Below are 19,017 nucleotides of genomic sequence, written 5' to 3' on the forward strand. Positions count from 1 at the left end.
AGCCCGCAACCTTTAGCCAAAAAGCGTAACGGCTCATGCTAACCCAAGCGGCAACCTCCCGCTCGCTCGGTAAAAGTGGAAGGGATACGTATGGCGCTACTGCGCATTTTTCATTCCTGTAAGGGGTAGGTTTAGGGTTGGGGTAGGTGTAGACGTTAATAAAACACAATCTAATAGCTATAACGTTACAATTAATTTCATTGTTCATTTCCCGTCGGAGCTGTATCCCTTCTAGCCACAACCCGCTCCCTCCCATGTTAAAATGCCCAGCTATACAGCAGAATGTTTTTTTTACAGCCTGGTACAAAGTGGCTTTTGTTTATAGGCAATTTTGCCTTTGCCCTTCATGACAACTGTGAGGGGTGATTGATTTTTTTTATAACTCATCCGTTTAAATTATATTAAGCTTAAAGTTCTGCATAATTAAGGGCGTGACCACTTTAGTGACAGGTGGATTGCCGCTCTCCCTAGAGTGTGAAACTCAGAAAACTGGCTTTAAAAAATGTATTTGTAAAGAAAAAAATAATTATAGGTAGGACACTATGGAGGACCAAACCTGCATAAATTAAATATGAATAAAAATATTAATGAATAGATAAATAAATGTGAAAAAAGGAAAATAAATAAATGAATAAATGACTTGATGAAATAAATATGATTAATTTGTTATAAAAAAGAATTAGTGAAAAAATAAAAGTAAAAAAAAATGTGTAAAAGCAGAAAATAAATTGAGGGGAAATTTAATTTTAATGTATTTTTATATTATGTATACATTTATTTTTAGATTTATTTATATATTTATTTGTACTTTTCGCTGTGTAACATGGAAAAGAGGAAGGTGGTCCTTGTGTAGCTTCAGTGCATCATTGGTTGAGAGCTCACGCGTCGCATCGTCAGGCCAGCTAAGCGACAGAGGTGAGAGTTTTCAAAGAAAATAGCGGCAAGTAGTAATTCGTTGTCCAGTTTGCTACGGGATGTGGCAGATCAGCTGGAGAGGTGTAAGTTATTTTCACCTAACGTTATTCGCATTAGTGCGGAAATAAAAACAGGAAGCTGAATCTACTTATGTGATCTCCCACAGCATCGTCGACCTCGAGTCTGGAACCATCGACGTCAGACCCTAGGGTGATGATGACACCCAGTTATTAGACTAGAAACCAACCATCCACTGGGTGTCATCACCCTAGGGTCTGACAGACTCGAGGTCGTCGATGTGGGAAGCGGTCCTGACACTTTGATCCTCGTCACGGGAGATGTGCTGCTTACGGTCTCGATCAGGCTCCTGAAGGCCCTCAGCTTGATGTCATTCAGCCCTGTATGGAGCACGACCGCTCCAACATTCTCGTCGTCAAGTTAATTCAATGAGAAGGTCACATTAGGTGAACTCAATTAAACGGAGTTGTCAATTTCCCATTACTCAATTAAACTGAGAGAATCACTTTCCTCAAATCATTTGAGTAGTCTCAACTCATTAGGGTTTACAGTGATATAAATCTGAATTTTGAAAATTTACCCTTATGACTGGTTTTGTGGTCCAGGGTCACATATAATCTGCCTGCTTCTTGATTAGCTACTTTTAGATATTTTTTGACCCAACTTGTTTATCACATAGATTTGAATAGAACTATTCTGTACCATATTGATTTAAAAATATAAAAAGAAAATACATTTTATTCTTTCTTAATTCTTCATTTAACATTAGGGTTTCCCAAACCAGGGGTTGTGAAGGAACTGCAGAGGTTTCAGTTGATGAAAAGCTAATAATCAACTTAATCATAATGTTAAAATAATAAATACTTGACATAAATGAATATGTAAATAAAATAAAAACAATTAAAATAAGACACATGAGCACTAAAATAGCTGAAATATTTTATTTACCTTAAAGTCATAGAACTGTGAACATGCAAACATGTTATTAAATTATTGAAAATTTAACTGGTACTTAAAGTAACCATTTTAAGTCAAAGGGTTTCCAGATTTATTTAGTTTTGGCAACACTTTATTTTAAGGTGTCCTTGTTACACATTATACTTACCATTATAATAACAATACATTATGCATAATTACATACAAGTAACCCTATGCCAAACCCTACTCCTAACCATATAGTAAGCGCATATAGTTATTTAATATTACTCAGTACTTAAGTACATAGTTACAACGTAACAAGGACACCTTCAAATAATGTATAACCATTTTTTTGTCAAGGTTTCTAAAATCAACAATAAGTGAAGGTCACTGGATAAACACGTTTATGTATTTCACAGCTATCTGATTATGAGTGTTATGTAATATAATGTAATTACAAGTACTTAATTTATGAAATCCAGATGACACAATCAGTTAATACTCAGCTCTGCTTATGCAGGTAGTTCATAACTTTAACTGTCAGACTGTTAATCTTCAAACTCAAAGTGTAATATGTTTTGCCTTTATTTTCAATCAAAAAATGTTTTGCTAAAAAAAAATATTTCTTAAAAAATGCAATGCAATGACATTAAAGCATTTTTAAGCATTATATGTCTGCTTAGATACTTTGGGGGCCACCGTATACTGCTTTATATTGTTTCCCTATTTGATGGAGTGTTTCAATTATATTATGCTACTGGACTAGAGCCAGCTAAACTCTCTAAGAAATTTGTTTAAAATTATTTGGAAAAACAATCAAGTTTTTTCTTTTTCATAAAACTTTACAATCATAAAGACCTCATACCTAAGGTCTAGTCCTTTATTTACTGAAAAATCTGAGCCAATTTATATATATATATATTTTATTCACCATTAACAGATTATTATTGGTCTGCTGCAAACATAAAAGCAATTTATCTTATAAATCAATATATTAATTTCTACACTGAAATGAAATATTTTCTTTTGAGCAATTTAAGTAAATATCCATACCTGTAATTTAAACTAAAGACTCTTAACAAAAAAACACATTTAGCAATTAGTTAAGTTAAATAAGACTAGTCTGATAGCATTCAAAATTGTACACAAGTCTTATACAAACCATCGCATAGAAACAGGTGTAAAACCTATTTGACATAGGATTCCTGGAGTGACCTCAGTGTTTTCAAACATGTTGATGCAGCACTTACAATGTTCCTCTTTCGCAAATCTTTCTGCTCAGTGAGAGAGGATGTCACTGAGCAGTACTGAATACAGGTCAGAAATACATTCCATTTAAGCACTGATGGTTTGGTTAGGTGGACAGGATCTCTGGATGGCTTCAGCATAGATGTAAGACAGATTTATTGATCTCGGGGTTGGTCCAGTCATTTCGTAAGTCATCCAGATGGTTGTCAAAGTCTACGAGACTCTCATATGATCTGCTTTCAAGGAGAGCTGCTGTGATCTTCTGTGCCTCTATCCAATCCTCAAAGCAGTCACTGCAATTTAAGAAAAGTTAGACAAAACATTGAACTTCTGTGTTTAGCTTTTCTGCCTTTTAATAGTCTTATGTGACAATATCATTAGATCTCCATTGTTCATATACAGTATGTCAGTAATGAAGTGTCAACATTGGGGCACCAGCTCATATTACATGGACTCAGAGAGATGTATTCTTTTTCTAAAAATCTTTTTTTGTGTGTGTGCGCGCGCGTTCATCTGAGAGAAATTATATATTTAACGAAATTATATACTTATATGGCGAAAAAGCCAAATGTGCAAATTAGGAATGCATCGATCCAATACTCAGTACTGGTATCGGTTCCAATGCTGGCATTTTCTGTCGGATCGGGTATCGGTTAGACAAAACCGATTCAAATCCGATATTGTGCATATACTATTGTGTGTTATTGTTAAGCCCCACAAAATCACAAAAACATCATAAAGCACCATAAAGTCAAAGTCCAAGTGTTCTGAAGCCGTTAGTTTAATGTGAGGTACAGATGAATATTTAAGTCATTAAATTCAAGGTAAGGTAAACTCTTCTCCTGTCTGTCTGTCATCCTCCATTCAGTGTTCAAACTGTGTCGCGTTCGATAACGACAGTCAAGACGATGGAAAACGCTCTTCAAGAGTGCACCGTGACTGAAATTTAAAACAGTTTTATTTAAAAAGAGAAAAGGCTCAAACTTTCACACAGATTTAATAAACCACGCATCAATATCTCTTTCCTTTTTGCTTTGAACTTCTCTATGCGGAGCGCTGTGACTCAGTGTTGCTTCAAGCTCATCATTCTGCACATGGGATGCGCATAAGCGCTTTGTGCCGCTCATCATTGGAGCTTTTCGTATTATAATACTTCTGCACAATGAAAGATTATTTATAGTGTTTCTTATTCTGTCCTTTGATAGGACAGAAAAAGAAAGGCTATTAATGATCTAATGCATAGCACATTAATGGAGGCAGCAACATATGATAAATAGAACTATCTATCATATGTTGCTGCCTCCATTACTGTACAACGCATTTAAAAGAAATGTCTTTTAATTTTATAGTTTATATATAAATACATTTACTTGTTTTCATTAATGTATTTTACAACAATACAAAGAGCAATGTGTAATATTTTACCAGATTTAGTCCTACACTTATTCACTTTTATTTGTTCCCCACTAAATAATGTTATTTCACTAAATGTTTAGATTTAGATAAAATCGTGCACTAATGATTTTTCTAGAATAACTTTTGCTGCTAAATTATCCACTAACCTCGTTTATAATAGTATTTTTGTCAGATTATGATTATATATTTTTTCATTTGTTATTTTTCATTAAAATTAAGTTGTCTATATTTAGTAGATTGTGTTTAACACACAAAAGAGTTAAGATCAGGTCAACACAGAAGTCAAGTCAAGTCACCTTTATTTATATAGTGCTTTTAACAATACAGATTGTGTCAAAGCACTTGACAGTATCAGATTGGAGGATAGAGTGTCAGTAATGTATAAAAATAAAATTAAACACTCAATTTTCAGTTAAAGGCATTTCATTATTGAATTCAGTGATGTCACCGTCTAGCTCAGTTTAGTTTAAATAGTATCTGTGAAATCAAATTGACGATAATCGCTAGAATAGTATAGAATAGTATAGAAATTCTACATTGATTTAAAAAACAAAACAACTGTGCTGGTATCGGATCGGAATCAGCCGATACTCAGAATTTTCTGGATTGGATCGGAAAAAATGGTATCGACTTGTTTGGTCTAACACTGATATTCTTGATGAACTGGTCTATAGCTAGCCGTAAACATGCGTATGAAGATAATGAAAAGATGCACATGAAGAGCTAAAAGTAACTGAAAGCAGATGACACTGGAAGTCTCGCACATTCAAGTTACAAATCGCCATGCCTGCCTTTGTTAAAAATTAGGTGGTAGGCATAATTTTAAAAAGTGCATGAATATGCGGAAAGTAGAGCCTGACTGATATGGGTTTTTTGGGGGCCGATGCCGATATTCTTTGTGTGTATATTATAGTACAGTACCATTCAAAAATTTGGGCGTACTGTATATAGAATACATTATATACATAAACATAATATATATACACTAGGGCTGCACGATATACTAATTCTTCTCCCCCATGTAACGTCGTCTGCCATTTTAGAGAGTATCACAATGCATACACATGCTTTCCCCCCGAATGTAAACAACGCTGATTACGTCAAATACGTTCTTGGGTACTCTACAAAATGGCAGAAGACGTAAAACGGGGGAGAAGAATGGTTGAGTAAATTGTTATTTTTGTTGTTTTTTTGCACACAAAAAAAAACTATTTAAACTACTAGTTCTCTTTGTGAGGGGAACTTTTTTTCCCTTTCTTAAAACTCCCAACAACGTGGATTCCTTTTGGAATGGTTTGATTTTGCCTGTGAAGTTCTGTAGGGCATTGTCAAATTTAAAAGAACCTAGATTGCACTTTTTTCCTCATTACCTATAATTTGAGTTTAAACTGACTTTCCGCTTTACAACTGTAGATAAACACACTAATATAATATCCTTACATTGTTACTATGTAGCCTATATAGTACACATTTTTGCCACAAAATATAAATACACGAGTACACAAAGTGACGGAGGGGGTACGTATGAGTAAAAAAATATTTAAGGTAAGGTGGAAAATAGGTAGGCTTAAAAGTGTAGAAGGAGAGAAGGGTTGCATTTTCAATTTTAACATGTGCATCAATCGGAGTGTCCGATAGCAGCGAGAGATCTTTAGGCAGGTGAAAAGCATGTGGTTAAAGGCCATTTCACACTGAGCGCAATGCGAAAAAGTGAGGCAAATATGGAATAAAAGAGGAAAAAATATTTAAAGGTACCACAGAATGCATTGATACAGTATTTTAAATTGTTCTCTGATATCTACATAGAAGGTATATGGCTTAGGTAAGGGCAAAAAATCTCCGATTTTACATTTACAACCCTAGGATTTCTCCCTAGAATGAGAAATTCTGTTATTGGCTTATTTGGCAGGGTCATGAATAATAATGAGCTCTGCTCTGATTGGTTGTTTCACAGTACGGCTCATCCTCAAAAGCATGCGATTAAAGGCCATTTCACACGGAGCGCAACGCAAAAAAGTGAGGCAAATCGCAGATGAACAGTGCTTTCACACCGAGCGTGAAACGACTGATTGCCTTCTACTAATTCACGCCTGCTAACTAGGTGGCACCGACAAACAATGCATTTTTCCTCAAATATGCATCTTGTACAGTTAGGTCCATATATATTTGGAGACTGACACAATTTTTATCATTTCAACTCTGTATGCCACCAGACCAGAATTAAAAATAAAACAGGATGAAATTGAAGTGCAGACTTTAAGCTTTAAATTCAAGGGGTTGAACAAAAATATAAAATAAAATGCTTAGGAATTACAACTATATTACATATATTATATACAACTACACATATACATATATATATATATATATATATATATATACACACACACACAAACACTAGTATTGTCAATCGATTAAAAAATTACCAAATCGCAAATTTTTTCTGAAATTAATCGCGATTAATCCCACCTAACATTAAAGTTTTTAAATATACTTTTATATTGCAATAATTTCACATTCAATCTTCAAATGAATGTACAAACAACATTTTTTTTTATATTTGTATTAATGTTATTTTTTTTATGACTGAAGGCCAGTATCACCGATACCAAGCAATACTGATTTCCCTATAAAAAGAATTGCCCCTAATATTTAACCATTGACTATAGCCATTAAACATTACATTATAATTAAGAGCTATCAATTTTAACATTTATTAAACTTTAAAAATAACTTCTAATTTAAGTGAACTTAAAACAATCTTCACATAAACCCATTATAATAATTGTAATATTTAGCTAGGCTACCTGTGCCCCTCAGCAGAAATTTGACTGGTGCAGAATCTTACCCCCCTTAGATCAGTCCAATTAAGAATGTCTGTGTTATGCCTTTAACTGAAAATTGAGTGTTTAACCTTATCATTATATATTACAGACACTCTATCCTCCAATTTGATACTGTTAACTGCTTTGACACAATCTGTATTGTTAAAAGCGCTACATAAATAAAGGTAACTTGACTTGAAATCAAAATGCATGCTACGGATGCTAAAACGCATAAAGTCAAAATGTAAAAAAAAAAAATTTTTATGATGGACGAAAGTTTCAGAGGCAGTGTGCAAACGTGATTGACATAACGTGAGGTCCCGCGAAGATTGGAAAATCCTATATTTAAGCAGATTTTGAAATTAATTTTGAGCTGCCTTGTTATTTGGTGTGCGACTTAGTCTGCCCATGACTTCTTGCAGACATTTCCCTCCCCCCAACCCATATTTAAAAAATGATGGATACCAAATGGCCAAAATGTGAAATGTTTGCATCCCTGTTTGACATTTTTACTAGGGCTGCAACAATAAATCAATGAATTTATAGTTTTTAAACAGCAGATTACGATCTAATCTAGTTTTTAACTGCACACTCAAATGTTCACGATGAAGAGAACTTGTGCGTTTGGCTGAGTCATGTAATTGCACCTCGACTCAAAATGCTTATATAATGCAAGATTAATGTAAACACAGCCCACTGTGAACACCCTTGTAATTCGCTACAACTTTTTTTCGAACTTTATGAATGATTATTTTAGATTCAATGTGTGTAAGGAATTGGAAGCAAGCAAAATACGACTGTTTCTAAATTAGGGCTGTGTGATTTGGGGAAAATATCTAATTGACCTATCGGTAAGCCCCACCCCTCGAACACAGATGAGCCAATGGCAGTCGAGTATCAGTTGCACAGGGAGCGGAACTCGGACACCTTTAGGTTTCAGTGCCATAAAGAAACATTGATCGATCCGAAGCTCGCATCGGTTTGATGGTGTTCATGCTGCAAAAATGGAAAAACTATATGCCTTGTAACACTGATTCCAGGTATTCTGGGAGGATAGGCAATGGTATTATTCCATTTCCTGAAACCAAACAAGACAGAGCAAAATGTCCCTAAGCATTCAACCCCCAATCCCGATGAAGACAAAAAGTTACAATTTTCAGCTGCTCAAGCAGAACGTAAATGTCATCTTGCATTTCAGCAAGGTATCTCTGGCTAAAACTAACATTAAAGTTAGTGAGTCCATGCTATTACAAACCTAAATAGTGAACTGTTCTCACGTCACGCACAGTGTAGGTCAAAAACATATAAACGAAGGTCTACATTTCAGTGCCTCTCCATATTAAACTGATTAAATGTACATTAATTTAATCATACTCTGTGGTACATGAACAGTGTTGATCCTGCATGTTGTCATTCGCAATCATGATGACCGTAACATGAGACTTCTCCCGCTTGTGATCTGTAAATCCTCGCTTCAAGTTACCCACCATATTTATTTTCAAATATTTTATATATTTAATTCTCACTTGAATGGTGGCCCTTGTGTGTCCAAAATTGTTCAAAAACATTGTGGGACAAGGTCAGGGCCGTGCACAGACCTTTGGAGGGGCAGGTGCTCAAAGTATAAAAGGGGCATATGGAACACGGCTTTTAAGAGGGCTGTGCTCCTTGCTAATATGTGTATCGAAATGGATGCTTCTGTATTGATACAGCAGCAAATGCCCTGACGCAGGTTTGAAAAAGTAACAGAACCGAAAAGACCATTTTAAGTTTAAATGTTAAAGACATTTTTTTTTTGCACCTCTTAATTACTCTGGAATTATATTATTATTGTTGTTGTGGTTATTGATTTTACAGGGTATGGTGGTTTTGCGGTTTTAAACACTACTGTTGTTGCTGTAGAAATAAATTGTTGTTGTCTTATTTAAAATCGAATTCTATTCTAATCCTGTTCTGAATTTATTCATTTTTTGAATGATAATTATTATAAAAACAGGATTGATAAGTTTAATTCAGAGGACGAGAAAATCAGTATAAGCCTGTTTTACCAGTGTTGTGATAATTATTTTTAAGGCACTCTACGTTTTTTTAAATAAACACTGTAATAATAATAGTTAAAAGTATGAATAGTTTTTAAATAACTTCAAGACAAGACACCACGCGCTTTAAACATTTCCCAATTAAACAGCAAGAACGAAAGAGAACAAGCACCTTTATTTTTATTGCTGTGTGTAGAACTACGTTAGATGCATTTTTTATATTTAATATTCATTTGAATAAAATGTAAATTCATCCCCCGCATTTTACTCAAGTGTTTTCACATAGAGGTTTCTAGATTTAAATCTAGATTCAAATTAAAAGAGGCATGACCTGACATTTTATTCGCATCCAAAATGAGGAGATATGAATATCAGGAGAGCTGAACACTCTGGTGCAGTGCATGTTTCATTCATACTTGAAGTCAGAGGGCGCTCTTGCACAGAAACTTTTGACGTGCAGGAAATCCCTAATATGGACAAACTCACATGGCTATCCCTGTAGCTGAGCTGAATAAAAAGCAGAAACGTTTTTACTGATGAAACGTGAAGACAATAAACACATGATTGCGAAAATACATGGTTTGTGTGTGTTTTTCAAGTTACCTTCAGGTAACAAATAAACTATATGAAAAATGCAGTACTGATTGACATATCATTTAGTATAGAAACTATAAAATATATTTCCTGAATTATTCTGTGATAAAAATGGTAAAAGGGTGTTCATAGTAGCCTTTATAAACCAATCATGTAGCCTCTTGCTGCAGCTAACCGTGCTTCCACAGGCTACACACAGCAATATAAACAACAGCTGTGCATGATCTCTTCACGCCGTTCTCGTAAGATGATAATAATAATTCAATAATATAAGTTTACAAGCACACCGCTCCGCTGAGATCTCCACTTACTGGCAGCTGCGGACGTTACTGAAGGCATCCTAAAGGTGTCTGAACATGAGGGATTGTCCCGGATGAGATCGTCAGGAGAAAGGTCATCATGTGGATAATTTAATTTACGGCTAAACTATTATTAATTAATTTTACTAATAGTTAGATTGGGCAGGCCTTCACAAAAGGTCGTTTAATTACAAAAAAAATTAATAAAAAAACTGCCTTGACAAAAGGGCACTTCAAAATCGATGCATTCGGAAAATCTCAATCAATGCAGAATAATTTCTCGATTCACCATGCATCAATTTGTTTTCCCAGCCTTAATTTTTACTCCTTTCAAAACTGCTTGATAAAAAAAACAATGGTTTATTTTCCATTGTAGCCCACTTTTTTACTTTTTGCATATTGAAACTGCATGCTTTCAGCGTATGCAAATGATCAGCGTAAACGTGAGGTTAAGTAATTGATTACAGAATACAAATTTTTGGGTAACATGAACTCTACTTACGTGCTTGGCTCTCTGCACTTCCACTTGTTATCATGATGATCATAGATGAAGAGAACAGGCACAAAACACTCCATTGTGAATCTGCTGTTGTCCAACTAATGGTGACAAACAATGTAGTTTTACTGTGTGGCTAAATGACATGGTAGTGATAGGGCTGTAATATTGCTAATTTAAAATACTAATGTAATATGTAAATTACCATGATCATTGCAGCCTCACTGAAGTTTTCTGAGATTCTGGCAGCAACCTTCTCAGCTACCTGGTTTGGTCTGAAAAGTTGGAAAGATCACAACATTCCATATATACTCCACATACATACCACGCAAAGCACATTAAGAAGCCCAAATTTTACCTGGCTTCCTTTATACGCTCATTTGCTTGATAATAGCCAGCAATGACATACTTGTTCGCTTTGCACCATGTATCAATCTGAGGAAAAACAGACATTAGATCTATAAGTGCAACAAAATATTAGGTTCATCTGACTTACAGTATACTGATTATAGGGATAGTCCTCTAGCCCTGCTAGAAAGTTCAGTGGTCTATGCTGAACTAGCTGATGGACTGACATGACTATACTATGTCCCAATAAAACTTCAAGGTAGGATCATTTACATTTACACATTTAGCAGACGCTTTTATCCAAAGCGACTTACATCATTCAAGTTACAGTTTTTACATTTTATCAGCTTTTTACATTTTAACAGCTCTTGCTTTCCCTGGGAATCAAACCCATGACCTTGGCGTTGCTAGCGCCATGCTCTACTATTTGAGATACAGGAAAGCTAAGCAGTACACAAGTCATGATAGTTTTGACAGTTAAGATGGTGGTGCCTCACTTGTGACAAGCTATTTTGTCCAAGGTAGTGATCTGAAAATTGCAGGCTAAAATCCCTCAAACAGTGAACCATGATAAATCAGATTAATTGGAATGCAGAATGAAAAAACATGATTTCTGAGAATTGTTAAAAATGGAATTATCCGTTTTTGCAAATTAACTCTTCATATACTGACTTTGTGTACTGATTTGTATTGTTTATAATAAGAATTTGTACACTCATGGATGACAGTACTTTTGCCAGTAGAAAGAGCTCAATAAGAGCTTTCATTTGATATACATCTCCATTTCACCAAAAATGTCACTTACACCCTTCTGGTTCTCACCCCTCGATTTCCAACTTTACCAGCGTACTACGACATACTATAGTACAATATAACTGTAGTAAAACCATAGTATCAGAACCATGTTTTTTTTTAAACCATGGTTCGCACCAAAAAAAAAAAAAAAAAAAAAAAAAACGGATACAACAGTTATGGATACAGTTTTACTATAGTAAAACCATGGTTAATTTTCGTAAGGGTACAGCAAATCTCAACTGCGTATTTTTTATACCGTCTTTAAATGCCAGCAATATTGTCACCCAACTCAAATACAAATAAAAAATTAGCAGTTTAATTGAACAATGTAAACTTTACAACCATAAATGGCCTGGAACAAAATGCTAAATTTCTTAATGAGACAACAGACAAGCATCATAACATAAGGAGAAGAGGAAAAAATAAATAAAATAAATAAATAAGTCCTAAGGGTTTTCAGCAAGTTTAAGATTTTCTATTAAATTACAGAAATGTACGGCATTCTTTTTCTTTTTCTTTTCAGCGACAAAAAGTAATGACATAGTTCCTTGTGAAATACATAGAAATCTGGAAGAATTTTCAAGAATCGGTTCTTATGCAAAACGAACTTCTAAGGATAATAATTGTGTTAATTGCTAAATCATGCGTTTCATCTTTCACAAATAAAAAGAATAATACATTTTCCTTTGTTAAAACATGTAAATCTTCAAATTTAGGAAATAACCAGTAATGCAAATCTTCCCAAAAGGCACAGGCGAATTTACAATCATAAACAAAAAGATGTTCCGTAGTTTCAATCATCACAAAAGGAACAGTTATATCTCAAAAATTCTCTAGAAGGACATACTCCATTAAGAATTTTAAAATGAACTTCCTTTGCTTTTGGTGCAACTGGAAATTTCAAATATTTTGTTCTTAATTTTAACTTCATCCTTAGAGAAATATTGGAATACTACATTTTTATTTAAATAAAAGGGATAGTTCATTAACAAAACATTCCGAATTAAAGTATTGGATAAATTAGTAATGTCCATTCACCAAAAACTGAGGAAGACAAAGTGTTACATTATTTTGAGATAAATTACAAGACATCTGAATTATAGATTGTGGGATAGCTTTGATGATGTTATCATATTGTCTTCTGTCAAATAATTAAATTTGGAGCTAAGAGTTTCAAAAGACATTATCTAGTATTTGCATGACAGACCTATATTCCTTTCTCACACCAGTTTTTGTTGAATAAAGATTTGTTCCTAAATACAACATATCTACAGTTCTATAAAGGGACATTATGGGACTGAAATTATGCTTATAGATCATTTTCCAATAAAGTAAAACCTGTTGATGAAACAGTTTTTTTAAGGTCATAATCGCATCTAAGGAAACAATGGATAACTCTAAACTGCTAAATGCGAATGCATAATGCATGACTAAGATACTGTATGGCAGGCTAAACATTAACAACATGATTTTCTATAACGCTGCTTTGAAACTATGGGTAGATTATTGTACAATGATCTTGACTTTTTTCACGTGATTTCAAGTTAATGTTTTATTAACGAATTATTCAGACCGATCGGTGGATCCTCTTTAACCCATTCAATGAAAAGAAACGACAACAAATTATTGCTGTATCTACATCAGTCACTTTTCTAGCCCGGGAAAACTCAATGTTAAATCTCCCCGTTAGTTAATATTTTGTGAACATGCTAACCCTAAAATGCACATATTACAACTAAACTCATTAAAGAATCGTCTTACCAAAGTGAGTGCCACCTCCAGCATGGGGGCTAACGCCAGAGCCCCATGAAACAGAGGTACACAGTCCACGCACAACACGGAGTTTCTCGGGCTGTCCTTCTTTTTGTGTTTTTCAGCCACCAGCAGCCCGTTAACGGCGCGATGAGGGTATTTAGCAGCGTGTAGCAGCATCTTACAGTACGCTTGCGTGGTCAGTTTTAAGGACATGTTTACAGATCTTACTGTAATAAAAAAAACTAAAAATCTATTCCTCAATAGAGCCTCTTGATGTCGTGATGCTTGGGAATGAATCAAGTGTTCAAAAGTGTACATACACTGTCTCTAAACTAGTCCCTCGAACACGTTTTTCGTTCATTTTCTACACGTCAACCATCACCTCCATTCTGGATCTGATGCACAACTGACCCTGAACCAGCTGGTGTTTCTTCTTCTCGCTAAACGGCGGATCGCAGCCTTGTACGTGCATTAGCGCCACCTATCGCTCAAACGGACCATTGACACTCTATCTACAACCAAACACCCTTGATTCTTGCACCCGCAGAGTTTTCTTCAAAGACTGCATCCTTTGGGACACTGGGTTGCACAGTTTTCATTCAGGAGGCTTTTTTGTTCATAAACGCACACATTTACACATGCATACATATGCATACACCATTCATTTACACGCACGGACTCATTATAGCGATGCACACACTACATGTGAAAAAGTCTCACTCAGACTGCTCCCAAAGTCTCATCAAAAATCATCCCAATCGACTCTTGTGCTGTTTACTCCTCCCTCACCATGTTTTTGTTTGTTTCGTTTATTATTTTATGCAATCCAAAACTCCGCGCTCCGTATCTCTACATTCAAATTCTCCCTCTCCGCTCTCCCGGAAATCAGCCGTCATTCGAACGGAGCGCAATAAATTACCATAATAAGCCGAAACGCGCATTTGGTCTGCTGTCAGGAGCAATTTGAATTATTGTGATGGTGCAAACGGTTGAAGAGTTATGGTAACATGAGTACAGCTTGGTTTATTGTGTCGTCGCCGACACAGCCGGGGCCCGTTTCAGAAAGGAGGTTAAGTGAAAACTCTGAGTATGTTAACCCTGAAATGAGGGAAACTCTGGGTTTTCGGTTTCAGAATGGGAGGTATGTTAAACCTGAGAAAGCAGAGTAAGTCAAGCCCGTTTCTGAAAGAGAGGTAACTTATACTCAGAGTCAGTTACCATGGCAACTTACTCTGTGAACCTAACCTGGTCGGGAGCAGGTTTTCTTCGGGAAACCCAGAGTTTCTTTCGGTCTCCTCCCATTTTTTAAAGACGAAGCGGTATTTCTTGTCTTAGCCTTAGTCATTCATTGCCTACATTTCAGTCCCACAAAGATATGAGAATGGCGTGTCCTTTTTTGGAGGATCCCATAGATGAGGAGGCTGTATTAATTCAAAGAGAATTACATTTACGTCGGGCAAGGATTTTGAGACCCAGAGTGGATTTTTTTGTCTTTTCCCCATACATTTTCGTTTGAGCGTTACCGTTTTTCGTTGCAATCAATTATATATATCCATAATATAATCCGTCCTTACATCACTAACATCACCCATCGTGGCCGCGCTCTTACATCCGAGCAGATACTATGTGCAGCTTTACGTTTCTTTGCTAATGGAAGCTTTCTGTACAATATCGGGGATGCGGAGCATATTAGTAAGGCCACTGTATGCAGAGCTGTACGGAAAGTGTGCCTCGCTCTGAAACGCTTTCTGCACATTTTTGTAGTGTTTCCTGGCCACAAACCCCTGGGAGTCATCAAAGAGGAATTTTACAGAATTGCTGGTTTGTAGCGTTCAAATCAGTTCAAATGTATTTAATATGAAATATATATGTTCAGTTAATAACATTTTGCTGCGACCTCTGAAAGTAGCCTAATCTTTAAAATTACCTTCAGGATTTCCCAATGTGGTTGGACGCATTGATGGGTCACATATACCTATCATTGCACCAACTGAAAATGAGGCAGACTATGTTAATGGAAAGTCAATCCACAGCATTAATGTGCAGGTACACAGAGTTACATGCAGTTTACAATGGTGAAACATCACATAGCAATACTATATCTCATATATCGTATTCTTTCCACTGTGAAGATCATATGTGATGCTGCACATATCACCAATGTTGAAGCCAAGTGGCCCGGCTCTGTTCATGACTCACGAATATACCTAAGCAACAGACTGCAAAATGGTAAGTAAATGTAGTCACTGCACACTTGGGCACTTCAATGCAGCACTAAAGCAATGTGAACTTTTTTTTTTTTACAGGAGAGATTGACGGCTTTCTGCTGGGGGATAGGGGTTACCCATGCCAGCCTACACTGCTAACCCCTTATCCAGAACCTGAACAAGGCCCACAGCAGCGATATAATGTGGCACATAGTAAAACTAGAGGCAGGGTGGAAATGACTATAGGTCTGTTGAAAGCACGTTTCCAGTGCCTACGTCACCTCAGGGTCACCCCTGAGAGGGCCTGCGACATCATTGTGGCATGTGTAGTTCTCCATAATATTGCCATTTTTAGAGGGGAACAACATCCTGCCCTACACATACAAGACCCAGAGGAAGACCCCAACCACCCTGCAGATTTCCAGGATGGAAGGGTGGTCCGAGACCTTATATGCCACAATTCATTCTCTGATTAAATCAGCCACCACCACACAAAAAAAAAAAAAAAGAAAGAAATAAACAAGTCACAACAATTTATTTAGTCTTTATTTCCTACAAATTAAAAAGCAACTGTTCAATTCCTATATTCTTTCAAAACTTTTATATAATCCACTAATCACAATATACACCTTACCTGTAGCTTGTGTTTCAGGATCTCGATTTCCATATCTGACTTAAGGATCTGTCGATCCAAGTAACTCATTTCTTTATTGGTTTTTTCAATTTGTTTAAGCAGATGCAGTTTATATAACTCCTTTACTGGTAACTGAAAATACAGTAGTTTAGGGTTACATTATGTTGTACATGACTTCCATTGAATTAAACTGGCATTTACTGTACATCACTGAACTGTGTTCATCTGTGCAGAAGAAGTTGATGGACCCTCCTCCTCCTCCTCTTCCTGTTCTTCCACACTTTGGAGGGTGGTGATGGGGGAAGATAAGAATATAGGTTTATACTTGGATATACTTACATTCTATAGGTTACTGGACACAAAAATGTAAAGATGTGATTTTAAAGATTGTTTGATGTCTACAGACATAACATTACCTCTATAGGCCTCTCTGTATCAGCAGAAATGGTGTCATCATCCCCTACATCCTGAGAAGATGAGCATTTGGTTGAGCACACTTTATAATATTACTTAGCCTACTCAATACACCAGAAGCTAGGACACTTACAACTGCCTGGGGTTCTGTTAATACAGGAGGCTCCAAAAGGCAGATATTGCCATCAGAATCTATTAAGACCAATGCAAAAAAGAAAGTAAATTTTATACGTGTGTGTGTGTGTGTGTGTGTGTGTGTGTGTGTGTATGTAGCCCTCTTACATTTTATAGGCACTTGTGTCCTGGGGAGTGACACACCCTGCAGGAATTCCCTCAGCCACTGGCCTTCCAGTGTTCAGACTCAGGGCCATCTCCTCAGCATTTGTGAGTGGTGCTGGTGCAGGGCCTCCCCCTGTCTTGCGAGCCTCTGCCTTCTTTCTGTTGGCTGAAGAGATGTCAAATGAAAAAGAGCACTGTATGAAAACAGCATTAGACATGTATTGCCATTTACATAAATGTCATTTGTAAAAAAAAAAAACTACATGCATGACATGCTCAAACCTTACCTGATTGAATTATGTTTTTATATTTCATTTTCAGCTGCTGCCATGTTCTTTTAATACCTGCAGGATTGCGCCTACATGAACATTACAATTAGATTCAATACCATAGTTTTAAGTTTACTGCAAAAAAAATAAATAATTAGCTTAAATTCACTGACCTTCAACAGGGACATGTACTGGAACTAGATTAATCGGATTATTACTCGTTCTAAAAACAATTTTTTAGTACTGCTTACATTCTAAATGTCATATCAACCTCTACCACTTGATCAATAAAAAAGGCAGACACACAAGTGCATTTTTAAATCTTTTAAAAACTCAATTTTACAAATTTTATCTTAAACTCATCAACGTGTGTAAAAGTGGGAACCTTTAATTAAAAATGTCTACTGAACATCAAGTTAAGGTTATATGCATTCTTGTTTTGTCAAATTTGTTTTAGAAACTATGTCGTAGCCTATTTTATGTATTTGAATGCAATTACATCTGAAATAACTTCAAAATTTAAGCCAATTCCCCACGTCACACATTACATTACTTATTTTTTTTAGTATAATTAAATATTGAAATACTTTAAATATTTTAAGTGTAAACTTACGCATTAGCTTGAGCAGCTATGTTTTCCCACGCTAACTGTCTCTGTTTCGCCGATGCAGTGGTGTTGCTTTTTTTTTTTTAAATATATGCTCATATTTGCTATAAGTCTGCATGAGCACATCAAGTTCAGCTGGAGAAAAAAATGCAGATCTCTTTTTTTCAAATGTTGCCATGGTGACTCGTTATATCTGCGCTCCATTGATAATGCCTTTTTATAGTCGCGGTGTGCGCGCTTAACTCTGATTTAGTCTACTCAGAGTTGATTGACCTAACTCAGATCAGCTGTTCTGAAACCGAAAACTCTTGAGTTTTTAATCTCTCGGTAAATCAACTCAGAGTTCAAGTTTAAACTCCGAGTTGGTTGAACCTCCTTATTGAAACAGGCCCCCGGTCTTAAAGGGTTAAAAGCATGATGGGAAACGACTGACTGACGGCACAGCTTAATGCTCAGGTTCAGACAACTGCGATGCTGCGTTCACTTCTAAAATATTTAATTTCATTTTTTTATAAGGGGCACGTTCAAGCTCAGACCTGTGTCCAGCGTTTTGCTACGGTTTCCAGGTTGAGCGACATGTTTCCTGGAAACGGTGTACAACGGGGTTTGACATACGTGTTCTCTTGTTTGGTGGGTGTGTCAAAAATGTCAGATCAATCAGCAGCAACACATAAACCACGCGGTATTAAAGAGACAGCTGGCACAATGGGTCCAAGTGAAGTCGTTTATGAACGTGTCCGCTGCAGCTCGGGCCTACGCAACAATTGAAGATATTAGAAGAAATGTTTGTCATAAGAGTTTTATAGTAGGCTAACATAGCATAACAACTTGATGATGATGATGAATTTGTAAGTAAAAGTAATAATCTGAAGAAAAAAATACTCAAGAGCAAGTATATTGTTTGCACATGTTTATTTATATTAAATGCAAAATAACTGAAA

At 35.9% G+C, this 19,017-nt stretch overlaps 2 protein-coding genes across 2 annotated transcripts in view; one reads left to right on the top strand and one right to left on the bottom strand.

Moving 5' to 3' along the window:
• Positions 1–19,017, top strand: part of LOC306842964 (uncharacterized protein) — a 405,022-nt gene that overhangs the window by 17,824 nt on the left and 368,181 nt on the right. The gene's annotated exons all lie outside the window — the stretch shown is intronic.
• Positions 1,860–14,535, bottom strand: LOC306842965 (ER membrane protein complex subunit 8-like). The gene is made up of 5 exons (XM_079374201.1): positions 13,673–14,535; positions 11,127–11,203; positions 10,974–11,043; positions 10,775–10,869; positions 1,860–3,392 (listed from the first exon to the last, which is right to left on the bottom strand). Exons 1-5 carry the CDS (start codon positions 13,982–13,984, stop codon positions 3,233–3,235), a joined length of 714 nt encoding a protein of 237 aa, XP_079230327.1. The 5' UTR covers positions 13,985–14,535; the 3' UTR covers positions 1,860–3,232.

The sequence above is a fragment of the Barbus barbus genome (assembly GCF_936440315.1).
Source record: "Barbus barbus genome assembly, chromosome: 23".
In the NCBI taxonomy this organism is placed as follows: domain Eukaryota; kingdom Metazoa; phylum Chordata; class Actinopteri; order Cypriniformes; family Cyprinidae; genus Barbus; species Barbus barbus.